The 26,267-nt window shown below is 43.2% G+C and overlaps 1 protein-coding gene across 1 annotated transcript in view; it reads left to right on the top strand.

The window, feature by feature from the left end:
• The window catches only part of PPM1H (protein phosphatase, Mg2+/Mn2+ dependent 1H), a 261,715-nt gene that overhangs the window by 150,601 nt on the left and 84,847 nt on the right, over window positions 1-26,267 (top strand). Inside the window, exon 5 of the mRNA XM_019654743.1 lies at window positions 19,890-19,974. Coding sequence (XP_019510288.1) covers window positions 19,890-19,974 — 85 coding nt within the window. The remainder of the gene's footprint in view (window positions 1-19,889; window positions 19,975-26,267) is intronic.

The raw sequence follows: 26,267 nt of genomic DNA, 5'->3' as shown, positions 1-26,267 counted from the left end.
TAATACTGTAAATAGAGTTTACCATTTTAATATAGCTTAGTTTACAATAAAATTATGCAAGGCAAAATAAAGTTTGCATTGCAGTATATGTAGATGACTTGACTATGAAAAGGTGTCCATTAGCTTTTGGGCTGATGTAACAGTGTGCATTGTGAACTTTTCAGAGAGCATTTCTAAGCTGTTGAAGGACTGCAGTGTGGAGTAAACTCATCTTAGCCAATAGTGCTCCCAAATATTAGCTCTGGACTCTAGAACTATATTCTTACCAGATTGGATCTGGACAGCATGCTGAATTCAAGCCAACACACTCTTTAAGAGTGGGGGTGGGGGTGGGAAGTGGGGCTCCACATAGTTTACAATTATACTTTAGGTGCTTTGGGGGCATGCTAGGCAGCCTCTAACATTCTTTCCAGCTCTCAAGTTTTGTGATATTTTTGTTTTTCTTTTTTTTTAACCTAGTGTTTTGTTAAGCAATGTTTATCTCTAAGTAACACAGAAAAAGTCCTTTTTTCAGCAGAGCCTTTTCAAAAGCCTCCAGGCTCTCAGGCATTTGACAAACAAACAAAGTTTTTTTTCTTTTTATTGCAAGACTTAGCTGTGAAGTCAAGGTCACGCTTCCCAGGATGCTCAGGGGCACAAGAAGCTTTCATTCGCAGAGCCTGTCTGACCCTGTGCATCAGGCTGTGCTTGGCCGCCCAGCTCCCGGACCCTTGCTTTTCTCTCCCAGCAGCATTCCAGGCAATGAAGAGGCTTGAAGAGGCTTTTGAAGTTGCAGAGTGGAAACTCATTCCCAACCATGGGCCACTAGGTCTGCCTGCAAAAATTGGACTCATGCAATCGATTTTCACATGAACACATCTCTCTACTTGCTAGCCCTCCCTCCTAGCCCCCGGAACCAAAAGTTTTGGTTGTTTTCTATGTCAAAGTTTATGTATAGTTTTTACCATTCTCTCTCAGTCATGTTCTTTGTGAATCTGAACTGGCAAGTCATAGCCATAATTGTCACCAGTATTTCAAGGACATCTGGTCCTCTTTCCAAATGGGCTGCCCTAGTTCTCAATGTTAATAGGTCATCTAAGAAATGGCTACACTGTACTATGCACTTTTCAGAACTTTCATTTAAATGAAATCTTGTAGCAAATCCCGCGTATGTAAAACAGATAAGAACACTTGTAATAGGACAGGTTACCTAGTGATTAATAATACAGATTCTGGAGACAGCCTAACTGGGTTCCAGTCCTGGCTCTGCCATGTATCATAGTGCTGTGTGACCTTGAACGAAGTACCCAACCTCTCTGTGCCTCTGTTCTTTTATCCTCTCACCAATTCCCTTCACATCCAAGATCCTCCCAGGATATAGGGTACCTGCTCTCCAGATATTTGTCAGATAGGGCAACCATGAACTTGCTACCTTTTAATGTTTTGAAAGATTCTGTTGAAAGAACAGTATAGAGGGAGGATTACCAGTCTTAACATATAGAAATTCCGAAATCTGTCCCTGGATGAAGGCTGACCCTCACACTTGTGAACCCCCCTAAATGCTTTTCCGAACTGCTTTCTTATGCCACAAGCCCCCCTTGGAGAAGGTTATAAGAAGCAGTCCTGGGAAGCCTGTTGCTGTATTTACTGCAGGGGTCCTGTTTGTTGCATCACACAGTGTCCTCTTTCCTAAGTACCACAGAGGACATTTCTCTTAAGTGCACTTTAGGGAAAGGCTGGGGGCTCGGGGGAGGAAGTTGGTTTTTTTTTTTTTCTTTTGGATCCTGAGATGCACAAACGCTCACGGTTGGCTTGGTGCTGCCTGTCAGGAAGCATTCGTGGCTGCTTTTAGGGAAGTGAAGAGCCTTACAGCACATGTGTTTTTGTATTAACTTAATTCCTAGCTTCCTCTGATCTTCCCTAGTTTTATTTTCTACATATATTTATTTTTTATTTTAGCTTGTGTGTATTTGTAAATCTCCCTTTAAATCCTTTCTGGAGCATGGTAAGGTCTGAATAAGTAAGATGTTTTACAAACCTTTTTATGCTTAAAATATCTACACCTAAAGGGGTTTTCTTTTCCCAAATGGTGCTCTTTTCCAGGTTCCCAGTTTTGTTTTTAAGGTGCCGCTAGGCACCCCAGTATGTAAACTAGAACCCTAGGATAATTTACGGTTTTCCCTCTCTCCTTTCCCATATCGACCACCAATTCCCGTCAACAGCCAATGGCACGTTTTCTAGCCTCCACATGGGAGCCTCACGTGCTCTCCTTACAGGGATTGCTGCTTCACTGGTCCCCATTCAGCCAGTCCCCAAGACTGCTAAAATGCTGGTGGCCACACCCTTGCCCTGTTTAAAGTCCTTCAGTGCTTTTCATCTTCAAAACCAAGTCCAGACTCTTTAGCCTTCTTTGTCAGCCTCTCTCTCTTTTATCTGCTGTCACTTCCTACCCTCACGCCCCAAGCCCTAGCAACACCTGACCACATATTTACACCTCCCAGAACTACAGTGTCCTCTGCCCCTTGCCATGGTAGCATGTCATCGTGTCCCTCTGTTTGTCAAGCAACCCCCAGGATGTATTGCAGAAGACTCGACTTGACCATCCCTTTTTCTTTGAGGCCTTCCGGTCTCCCCTGTCCCTTTCCTGTCCACTGGTGCCCTGCTGTGTGCCAGGCACCCAGGGTGCAGTTGCGTCACTTTTTATGCTGCAGCATAACGGAGCATCTCTCCCTCCCTCCCTTAACAGGCCAGAGCTCATTTGTGGCAGAAATCAAATCTTATCTTTGTATCTCCTCAAAGCTCTTCCAGAAGCAGGTTCAACTCTTCAAAAACTTGTTTATAAATAGGACTGTTGTTTGCAAAGACCATGCCGACGTTACTACCATTGTGGACTTGATAATATTTTTTACAGAGCCTAGTCAAGTAGGTGCATGTAGTCTAGGGACATCACTAAATGATGAATGTACAGGGACCTGGAATACGAAGGAGTCGGCTAATTGTGGAGAAGCACCCCTTGCAGTCCCTGGCACATAGAGGCACCTAACAAACATGTACCGCCACCACCTCCCCCCATCCCAACTCCTACTCCAGTGAAACTGGTGTCCTGTCTGTCCGGACTCCAGATTACATCGGCCATACATCACTTCCCGTTATCTCCACTGCCCCTCCTTCGGTCAGGACCGGCACCTCTCTCACTGAAACTTCAGCGACAGGCTGTTGATCTCCCTCTTTCGGCTCTGTCCTGCACCACTCCACTTTCCACACATGTCACGAATAATCTTTGTGAAAGATCCAACCTCTGCTCTGAGCCCTTCAGAACTTGCTGTCGATCTCGTTTGTACTCTTTCGACACCCGCCTGGTCCCCTGAGTGGCCTCTGCCCACCTGTCCAGCCTCGCTGACCCTTGGTCCAGCTCTTCACACACACCAGGTGTGCTCCCGCCAGGGAGTCCCTGCACGTGCATGTGCTCCTACCTGAACGCCCTGGCTTTCTACGTGGCGCCCTGCTGCCAGTGCCTCAGGCCTCATTGTCCCCTCCAGGCCTCCTTATCTGAAGTGTTGCAGGACCTCCCACAAAATCACTGCTCCTCCTAAGTCGACACTGCCCTCCCGGGTGCCCTGCCAGGACCCAGTGCCTGGCACAGGGTAGGTGCTCGGGGAACATTTGCCGAAAGAAAGAAACCAAGAGAGGAGAAGAAAGGTCTTGGAAGTTCTAATTTGATCAGAAGTGTGGTGTTACCGGGACTCTCATTACACTCAAGGTCACATGGGTTTAATTTTAGTCCATTTTTTTTATGATGAAAAGTTTCAAGTTCCTTTGGAGGCTCAGCCCTCCATATGTACAGAGTGTTTTTTGTTCCGGATGGCTATTACCCAACAGTTGAGACAGATTTGCCTCACATTGGTGGTTTGGCTCTGTCTAGCATTTGCAGCCATGGTCTCCTCTCTCTAATTTAGGGCATACCTAGATTTCCAGCGCATATGTTCCCCTCTCGGCAATGTAGGACATAAGCCAGGGGACTTGGCTGTCCCCAGACGGTACCTCTCAACATACTGGCTCCAGAGTAAGTGATCTCTCTGGGTGCACACTCTCTCTTTTCTTCTGGGTCACTCCCGTTTGTTCTCATTTCACTATTTTTGTCCCTGGTAATTGTCTGGAGGGAAATTTGCCAGGGTTCAACATTTTTAGTATTTATTGGATTTTACAAAGGAGAAAAGAAAGAGGGTGGTCAGCACTGACAGGAAGGCAGGAACCCAGTGCAGGCAAAAAGGGCAGCTGGATTAAAGCAAGAATCCAGGACTGGGAAGCATCGTCTTTAAATGTTCAAACACAACCTCGAGCAGCAGTTCTCAACCTTCCTAATGCCGCGACCCCTTAATACAGTTCCTCATGTTGTGGTGACCCCCCAACCATAAAACTGTTTTCGTTGCTACTCTATAACTGTAATTTTGCTACTGTTATGAATCATAATGTAAATATCTTTTTGTTTTCTGATGGTCTTAGGCGACCCCTGTGAAAGGGTCGTTCGACCCCCAAAGGGGTCGCGCGACCCACAGGTTGAGAACCGCTGCCCTAGAGTTTAGATGGGAAGTAATAGTCTGCCATGAGCGGGAGGAAGCATAATGAAGAAAGAACCCCCGGGGTGGAAGTTGACATGGGTTTTAGTCTGGCCAAACCACTGACTACCCTAGATCTTGGTTTCTTCATCCCTAAAAATGAAACGATTGAACTAACAGGATTTCTAAGCTGAAACATTTCTGTGAAGAATTGTCATTTCCTGTATGTCTGCATTATGCACCTCTAGTCCATGTTTAATCTAAAATGAGTTTTGGAGTCACATTAGTGATTTCACCTTTCTGTATTTGACAAGTGTTCTCTCTAATTATCCCCTGAGAGAGGAGGAGCTGAGGAAGAAATGGCTGAGGACTCACAAGAGGTTGTAACAATTTATGTCCATTTAAATGCTTTGTCAAGTTGTAAACAGACAGAGCTCAAAAGCAGTCCACCACACATGAAGCAGATGATCTGAAATCAGGTCCCCTTCTACCTGTGATTCAGTGCTCAGCCCTTGAAGGGGACTCATTTATCTCCACAACATACCATGCAGTAATACTTAAGGTTTTTGTATAGCAGAATCTGACTGGCACGTGGCTACAACATAATCTTTAACCTGAGACTCAGTGTTTACTCTTCAGAACTACTTACTCTAGGTCTTTCGGACATTTTATCACCTTTTATAGGAAAAGTCTCTTTTCTTTCTTTCTTTTTTTTTAGTTATTCTGGGAAGTAGCCTTGCCACTACAGCGTTTCTTGACAAAGAGAAATCCACTTTAGCTGTCAGATAGTTCTTGATGGTGTGAAACCTCTCTTGGGCCACATCCCTTTCTTTTCTCCACAGGATAAAGGTATAAATAACATGTAGCCAGTATGGAGAGAAAGACTGCAGTCCCGTGGGCAGAAAGATAAGAAGTTTGAAGCTTTAGCAAAGCTTACTATGTCCCACTGCCGTGGTAGAACACATACAGATTCGGTCAAGATGCCGAGTTTTTTGGGTTGACTGTCCCAGTGAATTCTCCTACACTCATCCTCCGATGAATAGGCATCATAGATCTGCTTGAAGTTCCTTGGACTTCAGAAACTGGTGAAAACAATTTTAACTACAAATAAACATATAAGTTGTATAAATGCAGAAAACCCACACATGCAGGGGCCTCCCTTTGGTGAGAATGCTATAGGCATGGATGAATCATGCTCAGATAGTTTTCATGTGTGAGGTTCATGTGAACTCTGACGCGACCAGACCTCAAGGCAAAAATAGATGCCCTTCAAAGACTTTGTAGCTTCCAAGAATTATTCATGTGGAAACCAAATGAAGATGTTGATGCTCATGAAAGAGATCTCCCAGCCACAATGAAAGACTCTAAGTGATCCCAGCCAAACTCGAGAAAGTGTTAACTTTTTCATCCGTGATTGGAGGAATGTGATTGTAATTAGGATAGTACATGACTTCAGAATCTGGGGGCAGTTTTAAGCACTTTGCTTTAAGCACACCAGTGTAGCCTTTTGAACAGCAAACTCATGTTTCAAATTACAGCCAATGCCTAGATTAATGCTCTCTCTAATTGCTTCTAAGCCTCACTCCTAAATTGCACCAGGATAAGGATGTGACGGTTTGCGTGTGGAAAGACTCCATCTATGGAGTTTCTGCTTTGAAAGGTGGCTGTGAATGGGACCAGCCAATGAGAACAGGACAATTGTGCTCTAAGAGCCTCTTGTTCTCTGGAGTGTGTGACTTGCTGACGGATACTAAACCTTCGAAATGTAACCTTGAATAGGTCCATAGAAATTGGGACACAAACATGGGATTTGATGGATTGTGTTTCTCCTGAGTGTTTTGTGGAGTGGTGTTACAGTAGGAAGCGCCTCTTCAGGGTTATTATAAGAACAAGCTTACAACTTGAACCTTGCCCTGAGAAGAACGTTTGAGAATAATGTGTCTCTGATGACACATTTTTGGTGGATTTATTAGAGTGTGTTTTGCTTCCAGTGAATCTACCTCTCCATTATTTTTTTTCCCCTCTTTATTCTGGTGAGATATAGAAAGGTATAGAAAGATGAACTGGTTTTTTTTTGTAGTTTGAGGAAGAAGTTAAACTCTTAAGTAGCTAGTTTGTCTAGAGCTTAAGATTTTTTTTATTCACCTGAAGATTTTTACTTTGTCATATGCACTAGCCCATTATATGAATATTTGCCATCCATTCTTGTGTTGAAAGTCATTTCTACTGTCTCATGGAAGTTTCTACGTTGGGCAGTGCTAATCGCAGCAAAAATGGGAAGTGGTTTATCAGAAATTACTCCCCTGGCTTTGTTGGTGATGTTCTTCCTCTTTTTCTGTGCTGTACCATCCATACTCAGATAATTCAGACTCATAACCGAACCTTACCAGAGCATGAGGGAGAGTGGGGATAACAGGCTGTATGGCTGAGAGTAGAGACACCTCATACAGGCAGTTGGAATGACCCAGTTGCCAGCATACTTAAAGAACCAAACCGTGCCTGTCAGCTCCACTTTGGCCACAGGTCTCCCTTCTGGGCCTTACCTGTGAGGTTGCTTTTTCTACTCACCTACCTGTTCCCTGACCTCGTTTTCTAACTGGACCAATCATGGCATCGATTTTTCTTCTTTGAGCCCTTGAAGGTACTCTTTGACTTTGGTTAAATCTTTATTGACATCACAGCTACCTCTCCAGTCAGTTTAACTAGGTCCAACTGGTTCGTGATTAGAAATCCTGCTTTCTCTCTCCTTCTCATTGCTGCCGTTCCTGGCAGAGATTATTCCACGTGATTTTAGCCTTTTGTGTGCCATCGTCTTTTTCCTAGCTCTGTCAGTTAACTTCTCTGAGATTCAATTGCCCTCGCTCCTCTCATCCCTACTATTAGGTTTTCCTTATATTTCTCAGTAAATACTCTTCACCTTCTCATAACCACATTCCCGTTGTCACCAGCTCAGCAGTATCTTAGCACTCTCGGGCTTGAAACTCCTTTGTTTATGAGGAGTTTATTTTGTATATTTACATGCACATGTTTACTTCATGAAACGTTTATGAAATCAAGAAACTAAAACTTTTTTACTATTACATAAGCAGTATATATTACTTGTGTACAATTAAAAAACACAAATAAGGTTAAGAAAAGAAAGGCATGTTCCTACCATCCAGAGATGATCACTCATTCTACCACTTGACAGTCCTTTAGATATTAAAAGGTATATATTGTAATAATCCTCCCCAAATCATCTCTTCTTCACAATAAACACTCTGATTTCCTTTACATGTTCTTCAGAGAGCTGGTTTGAGCCCTCATCATTCGGGTCTCTGGCTCTGGACCCGTTGTTGTGAAATTTCCCTAATCACACATGGTACCACTCAGCACTGAATTGACCTGTGCGGTGTAGAGTCGATGGCCAAAGGCAGAGTATATATTTGGACTTTAGAAACCAAGAAAATCTAATGATGGTGGAGGAGGTGGGGTTGGCGTTCAGGGTGGGTGAGAGGCCTTCTGTGAGTGTTCTGGCCGGCTTGTAGGCTCAGGACTGGAACCAGCTGACTTGAGTGGAGGCACTGCCTTTTATAAATTACGTCTCAAAGGACACATCCTTAATTCTTTTGGACTCAGTTTTCTCACCTCACAGGGAATATTGACCACTCCTACCCTACTTCACAGAACTTAGCTATGAACATAGTAGGAGAATGTGTGTTATCAGGCTTCCCAGTGGAGAGGCCCCCACCCCCCTCCATAACACTGCCTCCCCACTCCCCATCATCTCCATATTCAGAATTTCTAGAAGCAGACTCTTAAAGCAAGACAGCGTTCTGAAGCTCACTCTCACTTTCCCGAGAGCCATGCCACAGAGCCGAATCACAAATGACCAATGGACTGAAACTCTTTAATTTTGTGGACATTTCAACCATTTTTAGTTTGCTTATTTTTACTTATTATAGCTCCTTCATTGTCAACAAAAAGATCCTGAAAGTTTTGTGGGGTTTTTTGTTTTATTTTGTTTTGGTTTTGGTTTCTTAAGTCCAAATACATACTCTGCTTGTGGTATTTGTTTTACTTGGACCAAAAAAGGGATGGAGGGTCCAGGGAGGAGTAAGAAGCTGCACAGCCAAGGCAGGGAAGCTTTAGTTCTGAAATCCTGTACCGGACCCTGCTTACCAGTCTCCAGAAGTTAAACAGAGAAATATACGGACAGAGGGTGAGGCAGAGGAACACATTTTATAAGTAACAAATTTTGGCCTTGTGCAGTCCCTTTCTGTGCCAGGCAGGAACATGTCGGAGTCTTCTTTAAGCTGGTATCAGATCCACAGCTTAGGACCAGAACAGTCTATTTGCCTCCCTCCTAGTCCTGGTGATGAAGGAAGCAGAAATACAAAAATAAAATGAGAACCAGAGCAAGAAAACCCCCAAGCTTCCGATCAGAACCCGTTGAAGTCAGAGTAGCAGGAGCACACCCTGAGCTCTCTTGCCTGGTAAACTATTTCAGAGAAGAGCCAGAATGGAGAAAGCCAAAAAATGGGAAGAGAGGCAGAAAGAGCTGAACTTTCTCCCTGGGTTCCCCCATCCCAGGCTGAGCCCCCTTTACCTCTGCAGCTTTGTGAATGAAATGCATCTCAGAAAAGAAAATGGAATCGGAGAGAAAGAGATGCATGTGTGGGCTTTTTCCAAGATAGAGCAACCCTGATTTTTCACTTCACAAGGGTTTCGGGAGTAGAAGCCTGCTGTGTCTTTAGGCTGTAACTCAGTCAAGTGCACCGCTGTCCTGATTCTGACCCACGCTTGGTAAAAAGTGAAGCGATGTTAAGAGATGTTCCTCCCCTAGTCAGATTTGGGAATCATTGCACAGATATCTAGTCTTGGAGAACAACAGTACATATTAGTATATTAAAGGTATATTATATATAAAGATATAATATATAAAAGTGTTGCCCAAACTCTTTTGAGCATGCGTTTTGGTGGTGGTTTCCTATGATCACTCAGAAGTGTTCATGCGAAACAAGATAGACATCGACTTCAACTCACTGATTTATTCTGTGATGAGAGTTGACCAAGTAAATGACGGCATGGGCCCATCTTTCTATGTTCTCAGTTAATATTTATCCCCACCTTTTCTATACCCGTTCCCTAGAACACTTGTTTCAATTCCATGGCTTTACCCTATAAACATAACTCTTCTCAAGTCTATTTTTCTAGCACTGACCCCATCCGATAGCACCACACCATATTTCCACTTGTGTTCTCACTGGGCTTCAGGCACACACCCGGAATTCACCATGCCCCGATCAAAACACAGGATCAGCTCCTCCAGACTGGCTTCTCTTCTCATTTCTCCTCTTGGTAGTAGCGCCATCAGTCTCCATTGACCAAGCTGGGAACTTCTACAGATGCCCAGACATTTGCATCACCTTTACTTGGGAGAATATACTCCTATTTAAAAATTCCATACATAAATACACATAGAATAAAAAGTTTTAATGCATTTTATCTCTAAGACTCTTCTGTCTGCTCCTATAGACATAGGCCAGACTCTCATTTTTCATTTGGACAATTGCAATAGCTTTAGGTATATTATGGGTTAAGTAGAATTTTTGCAGGGAAAGAATTTGGCATGGGACTCTTTCCTATTGTACATCTGTGTGTGAAAATAACATCTTAAATTACAGATATGCTTGGGAAAATGTGATTATGGCATTAATATTAATGAACAGAGTGAGATTTTAAAACTAGGAACTGAGAAAAGAAGGAATACTCCAATACTAACCAGTCAATATCCCTTCTTTTCTGTGGAATTCTGGGGGTATTATCTACACACATGAGTGGAAATAACAGTGGGAAATCAGCATACCATTTTATTATTAAAGCCTAGATGAGGTCACTAAATGCTTGTTTTTTCATTTATATAGATCCTTAGGATAACAATTGTAGACAGTTATTGTACCAAATAAGTTTCAAGTAATTGACTGTACTGGTTTGACTTGGATATGTGAGTTTCCTTCAATAATTCCATCAGCATCACTAAATAAGCTATACTTAAAGTTCTTTTTCACATAAACTCATTTAATCTGAAGAAAGTGGTATTGTCTCACTTTTCAAATGGGAAACATTGAGTCTCAGAGTAGCTGATTTTCCCAGCATAGCTATTGGGTTGTCAGAAAAGTTGGATGCAGTTTTGCAATGAAACACATAGAAAAAAATACGTCATGACTTTTCCGACAACCCAATACTTTATAGCTTGATCTAGACTTTGGACTCCAAGTCCTGATGACTTTCCTCTACACATCATCTGGCTCCCAAAACACAGTGGATACTTATGTTCAGTGGATGAGGGATGGGCTCCCCAAGCCTTTATTGTGTGAGGAACTGACATGGGGTCACCATCAGCAGATAGAGCCAGAGAGACCTTCCAGGTCAGGCATCCAGCCTATAGCCTAACCGTGAACCACAAGTAAGCCCACTTGCCCTGCCAGATGAACTCGTGTAAACTTATTTCGAACAGGGGCTGTGGCAAGGAGTATGCCCTGTTTACTGACACAGTATATAGGTTGCAAAACCTTCTCAGTACATTTTACAGTCTAGAACGAATTGTTCATGGATCTGGCTTTGTTCTCATGCAGCAGATGTATGTTCTGATTTATAGCATCATAAAGAAACAACAGTGAAGGCTGCCTCGAGACTCTTGGCAGGCGAATATAGACAAAGCTCTCTCGTGTCCTTTTGAAGAATCCCAGGGGTGGAGACCCGCAGGCTTCGGTCAATGTATAATGGGAAGATCAGGAAATTCTTTTCCCATTTCCAACCATAGAATCTTACTGATTCGATTTAAATAGCATTTCCTCTTGTTTGTTTTATTCTGAGCATGAAGAACTCTTCGCCCGCCATTCTTTGAATAAAACCATTTCAAATTGCATGAAGGGGAATGTGATCCAATCACTCCTCATTCTTCCCTTCAGGCTAAAATATCAAAATTGCTTTAACCTCCTTCAAAGCATCTATTTTCTACCCTTTGAATTGTTTCTATTTCTCGTCTTAGGATTCTGTTCAGTCCCTCCATTGCATTGCATTTTTAAAGTGAAGAGGTCCGAATTGGACAAAAGGTCTAACGCAGGGTGACTAATGCAGAGCATTAGTAAATAGATTGCTTCCCAGATTCTGAGCTTCCTACCTGCCTTGGCACAGAAACAGTGAGCTATTGTAGTCATCAGTTATATAAAAAAATGGGGGGAGGGGAGAAGGGATGATCCTTCCTGCTCCAAAAATGACTACAGTAGGAAAAAAAAAATGCTTTTGGTGGCCTCACCCAGTCTGGCTACTTGCTACGGGGAGAAACATATGCTCGCTTTGGGGCTTGAGACGTGTTTGTGTACATTTGTGCTGGAGGACGATGTGTTGCTGTCGATTGTAGGTACGGACCTTGCACTTGAGAAGAACAGAATATGTACCCTCAGACATAAACAGGAAGTGACCCATTAAGTGTGCAATGGGTGCCCTGAAATTGAAGCATACAGGCGAAACTTTCCCAGCAAAGTGCTTTTGAAACTACGGAAAATAAGAAACCATTGTGGGATTTTTCAGAAATAAATTTAAACTCTGCGGTCCTTTAAGAGAAAGTCTTAAAACCCCACCCACTGAGAACGTAAAATGGTGTAGCCATGTTGGAACACTGATTGGCAGGTCCTCAAACTGTTAAACAGAGTTACCGTGAGACTTAGCAATCCTGCCCCTAGGCAGCCAAGAGAGTCAAACACATACATTCACACAAAAACTTGTGCATGAATCTTTATAGCAGCATGGTTCACAATAGCCAGAGTGGAAACAACCCAAATGTGCATCAGCTGATGATTGGATAATCAGAATGTGGTACATCCATACAGTGGAATATTCATTCAGCCATAGGAAGGAATGAAGAAGAACTGAGGTATATACTACAGCAAGAAGGAACCTTGAAAACATTAGGTTAAGTGAAAGAAACCAGGCACAAAAGGCCATATATTATATGATCTCATTTATGTGATCTATCCAGAACAGGCTAGTCCATAGGCAGTAGATTAGTGGTGGCCAGGGGCTTAAGGGGAGAGGGGGATGGAAAGTGACGGCTAATGGGCATGGGGTTTCTTTTTGAGGTGATGAAAATGTTCTGGAGCTAGATAGTACGAGGTTTGAACAACCTTGTGAATATAAACACCACTAAATTCTACACTTAAAAAGGGTGAATTTTATGGAATGTGCATTATATTTTTAAAACATAATAGAACAAACCCCAATGTTGCTTGTATAGCAAGATGTTTGTAGAGCGTGGCTGAATTATGACATTGAGGAATTGTTCTGGGTGGTGTGACTACAGTCTGGGCTGATTGTGAGGAAAACAAGGCATATCTGACTCAGTTATTGCTCTGAGAGTGGTCACTTATTTTTGCTGCTACTCGAAGATGTGAATTTTTTTTCCCCATCCATTTTTTTTGTGTGTGTGATTATTTTTGCTGAGAAACTTAATTGCATATTTGAGATCCTGTTAAATGAATCATCATATGTGCAAACTTTTTCTTTAGTATCCATTCTGAAAATGGAATAACTAGAAACACACCCAAACTGCTTCCAGGCTCATGGGATTATTTTTTCCCTTCAGCTATTTTTTGACACCTCTAATTAGCATCGACAGCCTGGCTGTCCTCTAACGGTAGCAACCCCACCTTGTCCCATCAGCTGCCCTGCTTTCTTTTCCATCGACACATTTCCAATACCTTTGAAGGAGACAGACGCTTCTACTCTCTCTGAACAGAATTCACAAGGTCTGATGCTTTTTGACAAAAGGGACGCCTCCTCCCTATACTGTAGAATTGACATACTCTCTGTCAAAAAGGGTTTTCTGAATGGTTTCTCTTTGTCACCTTGTACTCGATTTTCTCCTCCATTCTGGAAATGTGCAGTTTAATGTTGCGTTTCGAATCACTTTCAGCTGAGAAAGTGTGTAATGGAATCAGGGCATCCCATGAATACTCTTAACAGCGTCAGAGATGGCTTTTGTTTGCAGCTCTGTGTTCCAAGGGGACTGGTGACAACAGTGAAATTACATTGAGGGGCTTGCTCGATAATGGGCTCCGTGTCCTTTATGATTTATGAGACGCACTAAGGGTGACTTCTCCCATCCTAGCACCCCTGTATTGGTTTATATTTATTAGAATCTAAATTGTGGTGATTGCCACCTCCTGAGAAGAAAAATAGTAACTGTAGTGTTTCTCTACCCCATGAATGTCAGGCTTATTTTCAGAATCATTTGAATTTAGACCAGAAAGGTGCCTAAGAAATGATCTGGTCCTTTTATAGGGGTTTCCTTTTATAGGTGAGGACACCAAGGCCCAGAGCAAAAGATTTACGTAAGGGGCGGGGGTGGGGGGCTGACACCTACAAATTCTGATTCCCAGGCCACTGTCATTCCCACAACACTACACAGCTTCACTGCCACCGATTGCGCATATGGCCGTGAATCCCTCCAGTGTCATGGACTTTCTGAGCTGGGAAAGGGATTGACAATGAGCCACTGCCCCAGTCTTTGTATTTTAGTGCTTTGGGTCTCACATTATAACCTTCTGGGTAAACTGTCTGACCTTCCAATATCCAGAAAGGGTAGATACTGCAGAACTGTCCTTCTTTATTTTTCTCTTAATCAGTTAACATTTTGACTAAGCGGGGGAACAAAATGTTGGTCTTTTGACTCCAGATTGTGACATTGGAGGATAGAAATCTCAGGATTTCCTAGGAACTGTTTTCTGGACTCAAAATTCGCATCAGTTAGGAATAAATTGTAATTATCCTCTCCTGAAGCTAATATTTGGAGGAGGGTAGAGAGAACATTAAAAAAAAATACTATAAATCTTTGCTTGACCTCCTCTTCTCCCATCCTTGCAGTTGACTCATAAGAACACATTAAACCTCATCATTCACCATATTAAACAATAATGCCCCATCTATTATACTGGACAAGATAGTAAAGCATGTACATTTCAGTTATTGTTTCTGGGAAAGAAAGGCTAGCTTGAACTTTGGGGAATACGCTTAGGAAGCACCCCCTCTGTATGGTAAGGAGTACCAGGTGGGAGGGGGTAGCCAACTGATAACATTGCGCCAACAACTGCTGGTTACAACGTCACTTAATCTCTGCCCAAACTCTGAGTAGGTGATAGAATGTGGATAGAGTCATATTCACAGGCCCAGACTTGAGGCCCTGAAAGGAAGGTTAGGGTATGGGCCCAATTCTCCTTGATTCTCATTACTGCCGCAGCTCGCTTGCTTGCTTCCTTTCTTTTTAAATTTTCCATAGTAAAAACATTTCATAAAATCATGAAGTAGAAGATACGAGGCATACAAGGATCCTATGGTGACAGAATGTAGGGTTAAAGGCATTTATTTCCCTACTTTATTGGTTGTTTAGGACAAGATTTGTCAGCCTTCACATGTATCCCGTTCCCTTTGAAACCCCTTCTCTCTCACCGCCCTACTCCAGATTGGGGACTAGCACTCTGACAAATTAACCCCAAGATTAGAGGATGAAAGAGAGAAAGATCAAAAGGAAGCCAAGAATCACATAGGAAGAGGCATCGTGATTTAGGGACTTGAATGTTTGGCAGCCAAAAATGCTGTCTTCTTTAATCCAAGGATGTCTCATAAAGGAAGAACTTGGTAGTTCATACAGAAGTAAAGGATGTTCTGTATGCAGATGGATTTCGATGTAATGATCTGCTTAAGAAAATAATTAGCCAGGGTCACCCCAGGAGTGAATGTTGGAATTGAATGCTGATACCTTACTGGATGTGAATTTGAAATTGGAAAACAGAGTAAACATAATGGTGGCTGCTGCCTTTGATGCATTCTCCTTCCCCTACCCACAAAGTCAGGGACCCTGCCTAGTTTCCCCTTATCTTTCGAGTCACTTTTTAGGGGAGACTCAGCCAGAACAATGTTCTTTTAAGTCCATTGTCTTTTTGTAAAACCAACAAAAAGGCATTATGGATTTTTGAGGGCTCAGACTATCTACAGTTAGACAATTGCAGATAGTAATGTTACTAAGAAAAGTTTTTCTTTGGGGCCTTCACTGTGGATACATCTGTTTATCTGCCCAAGTCAACCTCACTCGTCATCCCTTTAGTCACTTACCTATCAGCAGTTATTATGTGTCTGCCACAGGCCAGGCTCTCAGCTCTGGAGAACCAGAGACAACGACTTAGGCTCTGTCCAGAACAGATTCCCGGGTAAGCAGCCACTTCAGTGAGGACTGGGAGGGGCTGTGGTCTAGCTGGTCATAGGACACCATGGGTGGATCACAGAGAAGGGGCACCGAAGGTAAACCAGGAAGGCATTCTCCGGGTCTTACTCTCAGAGAGGAATAGGTTGGCCAGAAGAAGGGAGAGGTAGAAGGGGAAAGAATAGCAAGAGTGAGTCTAAAGCCAGAAATATAGACAAAAACCAGATAATGAAAAAAACTGGAAATTCTGGGAAGCCAGCAAGGGGCTTTAGGTAGGGGATATGACCTGATGAGCGTAATGCTTCACACTCACCTTGGTGACCAACATGGATCATGACTAGAGGAGGATGGACCTGGGCACAGGGAGGACAGTGGAGAGCTCCTAAGACATGCACACGGGTTCTCATGGGGACCTGAACCAAGGCAGTTACAGAAGGAATCAAGGAAAGGGACAGATTCGCATGTTATTGAGAAGATAAAATCGACAGGACTTGGTGCCTGTTTGGAGAAATGGGAGAACTCTGAAATGGCTCCCTGGTCTGGGATGGGCAAGTAGGTGAAAAATAAAGCAGTGTTGTTCCCTGAAATAGGGAATGTTGAAAGGACAGATTTGGGGGTATAGGGATAGGATCTTTAAGTTTGACACATGCTAAGTCTGAGATACCTTTGAATTTCCAGGTGGAGATATCTGTTGGCGGGTGGCTGTTTCTAGGCTGGGGCACAGCAGAGATGTGTGGGCTGGGAAGGAATCATCAGTATATGTAGTTGTTGTGGCCATTTATGCATACAGTAAACATTAAGGGCACACGGTAGTCAGAGCCAGCTTCATGGCTGGGTGACCTGTGCAGTCACACAGCCTCAGGCTCAGAAGGGCCCCACATTTGGTTTAACGCTGTGCTGTCAGCATCTTAAAAGTCTCCTTGATAAGAGAACCTGCATTTTTATTTTGCTGTGGACCCTGGAAATTATGTAACCAGTCCTGCTTATAATAGCCTGGCCCTGTGTACAGTAGTGGGGCTACTGTGTTGAGCCAGACAGACATAGTTCTTGCCTTAGGAGCTTACTGGCTAGCATGTAAGGCAGACAATTAAGTTACCAAGGACAAAATGTGATGGTTCTATAGTAGAAGTACCAGTCTAAGGGAGCATGTAGGAGAGAGCTCGAAACTTAATCTTGGGGGTTAAGGAGTTTGGAAATGACATTGCCCAGGGAGAGGGGGTAGAGAGGCAAAATGGTAGGCCGCAATACCAAAGGAGGCATAGAGAAGTCTGAGAGCGAGTGCCCTGGCAGGTAGGAGGGAAACAAAGAGAATGAGTATCCCAGAAGCCAGGGTTGGGAGAGCCCTGTCAAATGCTGCCAAGGAGACTGGGAATGAAGTCATGCCCAATGGATATAGCAACAAAGAGGCCATTTGGTGACTTGTGAAAGCAGTTGGGTAGAGAGAGGAGCAAGGATGAATTTACCTCTGAGGGGTCAATGGGAGGTGAGGAAGCAGAGACCCTGAATGTAGATTATTATTTCTAAACATTGGCTTAGTAGGAAAATAAAGGTAATAGACTTTGGAGGTGGGTTTTGGATTAGGAGAGTGTCTTCTGTTTGGTTTTGGTATTGTTTTGTTCGATTTTAAACACAAAGTACTTTGGTCATGGTTTTTAACGAAGGACAGAGAGCGAGTGGAGAGAAACGTTAGAAATACGGAGGGAGAATAACTGATACAGGGAAGACCATGAGGAGGGGCGCGATAGATGGACTCGCTCTTGTCAGGAAGAGAAGAAGAAAAGATCGCTGAGGGAGCAGGAGCATTTTTAGGTGAAGGCCCCTTTCGACTCTGTGACGTCGACCCCACTTTACTTGTGTAAACAAACATCAGTTGTCTCTTAGTTCTACTCGCTTCTTGCCTCAAATTCAAGGAAAACTTTTTCCTAAATTGTCTCATCTGTTCCTTTGTTCCACCAATATTCGTTGGGCACTTGCTATGTGACAGCCACAGTGCCAAGCATTTGGAATAAAAGAGTGAACAAAACGGACCTCCTGACGTGCAGGTCCTGGAGGAGAATATTCCATGGCCCGATGGGGCATGGTGGCTCCTCCCTGCAGGCAGCCAGCTGTCCTCCTCCCGGGTCCCTGACGCTACCATCGCTACCTTCCCTACCTTCTTCCTTTTATTCATTATCTTTTACTTCCCTCCTGGATATCCACCTTTTCTAGTTCAAGCCTGGAAGCTGGAATTCAGTGGCCACGTGGAAAAAGGGAAGAAAAAGAGTTAAGATTAGTTTTAAGCAAAATTTTGGACCAGAAGGTTGCCTTTCGAATTTATTACATAATGACTTTTTCCCCCCAGGTGCTCAGGGCCCTTCTTGCTACCCTAAGATTAGGCCCCAACCTAGACCTTCCTTTCAAGTTTCTCCATCCTGTATCAAAACCCCTACTCCCTTATTGTAGTTATTCTCAGCTAATTAGGACAAAGACAATTTGAATTAACTCACACTGATTTGTGAATGGTGGATATCAGCTTTTTTTGCGGGGCAGGGCTGTGATTGCATTTTACAAGTGGCTCTGGGTTTATAAGAAAGAATCTTTAATTTGTCCTATTTTCAGTGGCATAATAAAAGAAGTGATATAAATATTAAACCAGGAGGCATTCTTTTCGGAGTCAGTTCCCCTAAATGTTTCCATTTTCTCACAACTTCTGCTGTTTTTGTCCTAGATGGAAGATTCTCTAAAGCCCCCGAAGATTTTTGTTGTCATCTCCTTCCTTGCCTGTCCCTCTCCACCAGTTTCTATGACAGCAGCAACTGGGCACAGGTGGTGCGGGATTGGGGGAGGGGTCGTGACAGCTGCAGCCATTTATAGGAATTGTTTCTAAGTCAGGGACTGCCTCTGCAGTGGGAGGGAGGGGTGCCAAGGGCTTCTTGGCACAAAGAAGGCAGCCTCCCCTAGTGTCAACGAGGCATCACTCAGCTGAGCTCATCGAATCCCGCGTTTATGGGTCTTCACAGAGAAGTGTGCCAGGTCTCAGGTCTCTGGCTCCCTGCTATCAGGGAGCTTTTGGGTTTGAATAGAATGCAATTCCCCACGCCACTTCCATTTGTCATAGAAATGGCAACCTTCCACCACAACCGCTCGATAGCTGGAAAGTAGCTGTCAGGAACCACTTGGGAACAGGAGGCCCCCCCGGGAATAGGCCTTGGAAAGGTTGCTCCACAGTTATCGATCCTGCAGCCTCCCCTTTAGACATCTGCTTTGGGGAACTCTGTTCTTTCCAAAATCCTTGAGTCAGCAGTAGCTCTTGGGCACATTTTTGGGAGTGTATGAATTTCCTGAGCTTTCAGATGAGATGAGAGTGGTTTTTCCTGGACTCGGGATGTTACCCTAGAAACTCAGGAGCCTCAGTCAGGCATGCTCAGATTTTTGCTGAGCCTGTGAATCACTGAGGGAATGTTGTCATCATGCAGATTCTGATATAGTAAGTCCAGGGTGGCACCTGAGAGTGCATTTCTCACAAGCTCCTGGGGAAGGCCAGTGCTGCTGGCCTGCAGAAACTTTGAGTAACAAGGACCTGCAGCTGTACTGTGGACTACATGAAACACTAGCCACTTGTGACTGCTTAAACTTAAAGCTAAATTAATTCAAATTGAACAGATAAAAAACCCTGTGTCTGGGCTGCGCTGACCACGATTCACATGCTCACTACGCACACATGACTGCACAGATGAAAACGTTCCCATTATCACAGAGTGTTCTGTTGGAGAGCGCTGGTCCAGCCTGGGCCTCTGTTTCATCATTCATTCATTCGTCCATTTATTAGTCGAGCATCCACAAAGTGCCAAGTAGTATGCTTGCACGGTCCCATCAAACACAGTTAACCATTAAGACACGGTTCCATCAAGCAGGAAAAGTACATGTAAGCTCACTAGAATGGGATGTTCTTAAAGGGCAGGTACCTATAACGTGGTGAGGGAGCCAGCGTTGGTAACCATGAACTTGGCCGTGCCGGTTGGAGGAGAAAGTTATCAGCTGGGCATTTCATGCGTGTTCTGAACCAGCTGGGGAGTTAACACAGAATCCGGGCACTGAGGAAACTGGCCGCTGACCATGCGTTTTCACCATTTCAGGGCAATAATCATCAGAAATGGAGAAATCATCCCCATGTCTTCAGAATTCACCCCTGAGACGGAACGCCAGCGACTTCAGTACCTGGTAAGAGTCATTTAGGTTTGGCAGAGCGCTGTGGTGTCGGGGATGGCGTGGGGCTGTTTTGGAGGAATGTGTTGCTATTGACATGGGAACAGGCCCACAGCATATCAACATATCGTATTAAGTCCCCCCTCACACACACACACACACACCTTCTGGATCACACATCCTGGCTCCCTGTTCGATAACACACTCCACCTCTGTGAATTTATTATTGTGGCTGATTTTCTCCCATCTGTGACCAATAGAAGACACGGCATGCACTGTTTCCTTTAATGGTTTGGTATATACGATATGGAAGGCGGTGTTGAAGAACGCAGATACCTTCCTTGGCCTGCTGCTCACTTTAATTTCAACAGAGGGGCTCAGTCTGAGTCACTTCATGAGAAGGACAAAAGCCCCGCTATGCCGCTGACTTCGTGCTCAGATATGAAGTCTCTGGGGCTTTTGGGGAGAGACGCAGGTGTCAGAAAATCTGTTTCTACCCTGAAAATAAATTCTCCATGTAGATAGATCACTCTCTTTGGGGTAAAATTATGACAGGGCTATTGTGGGGACTGTGTGGTTTTTCAGATCTTGAGAATGTGTGCTTCACTCAAAAGATTTGCGTTTTCTGGAAAACAGAATAAGCTTCCTTCCCTGCCCTCAAATTGCAAGGGGTAGGGCGTTAGGCTTGGAATCTCAGTTCAGCGACTTTGGGCATCATCCTAGATGCTTTTTGGTGGGGAATGTTAGGGGGAAAACTGTGTGAATAGTTGTTTTGTAGATGAAACGCTTTCTTTGCCAACTGGCTTTCTCTTTAGACAGCATAGCTAAAGCAGTGCCTCTCTCTCTGCTCTTAGGAAGGAATTGATTCAGGCTGCACTAAAAGGAGTTGGTTTGCGTCTCCGAAATTTAGCATGTGTGGACTGCCAGATTTCGATGACTTTGGTCAATTTAGACAGTACCTGTGTTGCTTTTGGTAGTTGTCTGGTACATAAAACAGCAGAATCCAAAACGAATGTGAAGCCATGTCTTCACTCTTTCACTGACAATTGTTTTCTAACCTTCCTGTTGTTGTTTTCAAGAAGATAAACTTGAAGCCACTCCTAGGAGCCCAGACTTCGGAGCACTTCATTTTCTTTGGCAGTCCAGGCAGATGAAGGGATCCTGCAGCAGTCACAGGACGTCTTCACGCTGGTCCCAGCTCTCGCCAGTCGGGTAGCTTTTTGCAAGTCTCTTAACCTTTCCAGACCTCAGTTTGTCACTTACACAATGGAGAACTAGATTAGAGGGTCACGAAGGACCTTCGAGCTGCCAGGGTGTCTTCCAAGTAGAGTTTATAACAGCTGGCCTCCTTGCCACCTGTCTGGCTTTGTCCTATCCATCTTCCACACACCACACAAGCGATCTAATCACGGCCCTTGTCACTCACCTGCCTGAATACCTTTGGCTCCCCACACAGCACAGAATGTGGGCCACCCTTGGCAGACACAGAGCCACGGCCCCCACCCACCTCTGCCGCACCACCTCACTGTTGCTTCCATTTCCACCTTGCATCCCAGGCGGCGACCACAGAGAACTACCTTCCATTTCTAGGACACCCTGATCTCTCTAACCTCCATGCCTTTGGAAATACATTCTGCCTGGATGACCCTTTTCTTCTTCACCAGAAAAACTCCTCCTCATTCTTTGAGAGCCAAATGCGAGTGTCACTTCCTCCAGGAACTGTCCCTTCATCTCTCCAGGGGGTCCGTCTCCAGGGCTCACACAGAGCTGTGTAGAGGCCTTCAGCATACAATATTGTATTGCGTTCCCATCTCTGTCTCCCCTTCTAAACTGTAGTCCTGGAGGAGAGGCCCCCTTACTTAGTCACCTCATACTGCCAGTAACCCAGCACGGAAGAGATACCGAGTCCGGTTTTGTTGACTGAAAGAAAGAATGAACCGGTATTCATGCTGACGTCTGGATCATTACCACACAGTTCTCACCCCTTCACCTCCCCCAACCCCAAACCTATCACAGTGGGCGCCAGGCCTTTGATGGCACCTCGTCTTCATTACTTCCTTGCTCCTTAGTGAAAACTGTTTCCTGTTTTCCTGCTAGAGGCAATGGTGACTAACAGGTTAACTTTTTTTTTTTTTTGAAATAATTTTGCATTTTCATGTTATAAGAATAGTACAAAAGAGCTCAAAACGTTCACTTTTGAGGAGGGATGGGAATGCTGACATTTTTCAGATTCCTGAATATCAGTGCTCTGTTTTGGAGTATTTGGAAGAAGATTTGTGTGCCTCCAGATCTCAGCTTTGTCATGTAACTGTGTCTGATTTTAACAAGGTCTTTCAGTGATCCCCAACTTCATCATCAATAATGGGTAGAGAAAACCTCAGAAGGCAGGTGTAAGAATCAAATGAAATAATACATGCAGGATTCTTTTGTGGCACCTAGTACTCATTTTGTTCTTGTTTGATGAATCAAAGTCTTGCCACTTCAGATCCTACTAGCCTGCAAACCATAGTAATATTTTTTCCTTGTTTTTACTTAAGAATCATTCCTAATGTTCCTAATATTAATGTGTATTTTGGTGTCACTCTTGAATAATCAGTGTGGACACTATTAACCCACAGAACTGAGCCTAATGTCTGAATTTCTAAAAGGTGAGGACAATGTCCCCCTTCTTTTTAATACTGACTCCTAAATCACATAGGTTTCTCTTATTTGTAACTAAAACTTTTCTCCCTAAACAACAGAAGTGTAAATGAACAAAAATTATCCTGGTTGCTCAACTTCCTGAAATGAACAAATGCAGTGATAATGTTCACATGATCTATGATGCGAATCTTTGTGAAGTATTTGAGAGAATTAGGGGATCTATAGCATAAAATAACTTTGTGGTGAAATCTGTATGGTAAAGTATTTGAGAGAATTAGGAGGTTTAACATGTTAAAATCTTGAAAATAATATCAATTAGAGGAAAACAGAAGCGTGATGTGTACTTCTGTCAGCTCAGCCCCGCTGTGAGCTGTGTGACCTCAGGTCCCTCACATGGTATCTCTGAATCCCCTTTTCTCCTGAAAGAAATCTATAGGAATACATGCCTGGAGATAGTCATTATATGTTCTGAAATTAAAATGAGAAATAATCCTGTGGTATTTTTAAATACAGTGTATACCTTATCTTTTTGAATGCATCTAATTTTACCAGTTCATTGTCTTTTTTTGAAACGGTTCCCTTGAACTAATTGTGAATCAGTTTAGTGCAGTGATAGGTGTAGTATCTTTGACATGATTTAAACAAGTTAGTACATACATGGAAAGTTAACAACGTATTCTTTCTTCTTAGGTCAAATCAAATTTTATTTTTATGATGTGTGAAGAAACATTTACGATAGAATTATTAAAACTTCTACGTCCCTAGAGACTTGATTTGAGCAGCTGTCCGTAGTCCTAGGGCTGTTTGACTTGTAGAAATGGTTAATGATTTTCTTGGAGGTAGAAGAGGTTGAGAGCCCTTTGTACGTGAACCGTTTTGATCTGTGTGGAAAAGGAATGTTCTTGGTATGCACAGGCTGGATGTTTGGGGATTATAGAAGTGGAAGCAGATTACAAGATGATGGATGTGGCAGGCACGCTAATTTTGTTTGGTCTTGCATCCCGACCTCAGAGGGCCTTTCGTGCAGCTCTCCGGGTAATGTGAACTTTGTTCCGTAGATTCTTGGGCAGGGTGATTAATCAAGCAGGATTGAGGGTTTGACGTGTTCACACGGAATGTGGCAGGTGTGTGATGAAGGGGTAAAGGGCTCTGCACTTCTACCCCAGCAGCCAAGGAGAGCTGATGATTCCATGGTCATGAATAAGCCTTCTTTTCTTTCTTTCTTTTCTTTTCTTTTTTTTTGTTTTAAATGTTTCCAGGGTGATTGAAATAAAATATTTAATGGGGTCCACCAAGCTAGACAGAATGTTTTGATTGAGTCAAGGCCCAGAGAGGAGAGAACGTGGTCTGGTTTGTGGACGTTTCTCACCAGAGTTGACTGCTCTGATGCTGTGGCCTCTAGGAAATCCCCCCCACCTTTGCTTCAGGTGACAGTCCGAAATGGGTCTTCCTCAGGGAGACCTCTATAGCCCGAAGCTGTGAGAGTGATGGCTCCCCTTCCATTCTGCCTAGACATAGTTATAAACTCTGATTTGATTGCATTAAGATGTGCTGGTATCATCAAACCTTCAAACAACACACTTCTGTCCTTGCTGATACTCCAGCCCTGCAGCTGTTTCTCATCAAGGGCAATATACAGAAGAGATAAAAGTGGGTTTCAAATACACATTTGATACATGCAAGTGCAACATTATCTGAGATGATTCCTTGCGGTGTCCTTGGAACTGCCCCCAGCCTTCTACACTGAGCCTGGTTCTGTTTGCCTGCCCTTTCTCTGTTGCTGGGCTTGGGGAGGTTTCAAGAGGAAAGCATTGTGACTCTTGGCTCCTTGGGATTTTTCATGCTCAAGAGTTTTCTTCCAAAAAAGTGTATTTCATAAGCCCGCACATGCTTTTCAGAGGCTATCATGGGATGAGTCAAGTATGCTAGTGGATAAAAAGTGACTGACCTGCCACCTGGACATCGCACTTAACCTTGAGAGCAGGTTGTTAAGGCTGGGAGCCTGGCTTTAGTCACCGGGAAGCAGCTTCACCACCGACCTGCTTTGCCTGATGACCGAGTCATGGAAAATTCCCATTTAGCTCCCTTTTGCAAAACTGCATGAGTTTCAACATTTCCAATTAAAAAATGCCAGACAAAAGAGGATGACATTTTTCATATTTACTCGAGGCTCCATTGATGGCACAGGTGATACGAAGAAGCCAGGATTTTAAACTGGCACAGCCCAGGGTTTTAGAGGCATGGTTTATATTTGGCTGCCCTAGGAGCACGGCCTGGCTTCACGGAGGACTCGCAAGGCATTAATTAGCCCTTATAACTGAACCTCACCACTTCCAGAACCTTGATTTTTAAAATGAATATACATGGATATTTTGTTTATCCAGGTTGGGAGGAGTCAGACTTGATGTTAAGGCATTTTAAACCTACTATGCAGATCTAAGAAAATGGATTCCATACAGCTGAACAAAAGAATCATGAGAATGTATTCCTATATTTTCTTCTTTAAAAAAAAATTAATCGTGGGGTGACCAGTTGACTCAGTTGGTTAGAGCGTGGTGCTGATAACACCAAGGTTGCTGGTTCGATCCCCTCATGGGCTACTGTGAGCTGCGCCCTCCCTGAAAGAGTCTCAACTATGCCATTGTAGCATGGAGGCAATCTGTAACCAATGACCATGGCTGTTCCCCAATAAAATAAAATAAAAAATTAAAAAAAATTAGTCTTTCTGCACAGCTGCTACACCTATATAATCTTTAGATTCTCTAAAGCCCCTGTCGCCCCACCCAATATTCTTAATGAAAAATTGGGCACATAAAGCCAGAGCCGTCTGTCCATAGGGTCCCTTAAGAATTGATCTTGGTGTAAAGAAACAAGATAATGTCATGCATCTTTAAAGATATGAAAATTAAACATGCTTTGAGAGAGGTACATAGGATTCACTGAGGTTTATTAGGACAAACACTTAACTGTCTATAAAATATTTTCTGTGCTTCAGTTGCTTCCTTTGTGAAGCAGGGTAATTACAGGGCCCTCACAGGACTGGTATGAGGATTAATGAGTTAATATTTGTAATGTGCTTACAACAATGCCTAGAACAGAGACAAAATAAAATCTCTTAGTTTTCAAATCTAACTATATAGGAAGAACTTTTCTATGGCCATCCCACCATCAGGACTACTTCTGTGGCCTTTCATACAATTTCTAAATTTCATTTGCATAGGCAAAGAGATTGAAGATATGTGGGCATATCCTTTTTTGCTGATGTGAGTTGTTCTCTTCAAATGAATGCCTTTCCCCAGATTTTTCCTTAGGAAGAAAAAGCATTAGGCAAATGAATATGGAAACCTTACATGTTTTATGTAAATGAATACTGTTTACCCCTTATTCTATATATTACACTGTTGTGGAGTTGACAAATCTAGGCAATTTTGTTTAATATATACATTTGCATACCAGTTTCCATGTGGCTCCTTTATCATAAGATATAAATTTTACAATTTTAAAGTTATTTTAGGGGCATGCAACTTCTCTCTGGTTGAGCAGCATAGTCCCATGTAGAAATTTCAATATGAACCTTTCTTGACATCCACATAAACCAGACAAAATTTCATCAATATTCAATTCTATAATAGTGTGCATATATATATATATATATATATATATAT

This window comes from Hipposideros armiger, unplaced genomic scaffold (assembly GCF_001890085.2).
Source record: "Hipposideros armiger isolate ML-2016 unplaced genomic scaffold, ASM189008v1 scaffold_229, whole genome shotgun sequence".
Classification (NCBI taxonomy): domain Eukaryota; kingdom Metazoa; phylum Chordata; class Mammalia; order Chiroptera; family Hipposideridae; genus Hipposideros; species Hipposideros armiger.
Note: the sequence above shows the minus strand (reverse complement) of the source record. Positions and strands in the feature narration are given on the sequence as shown.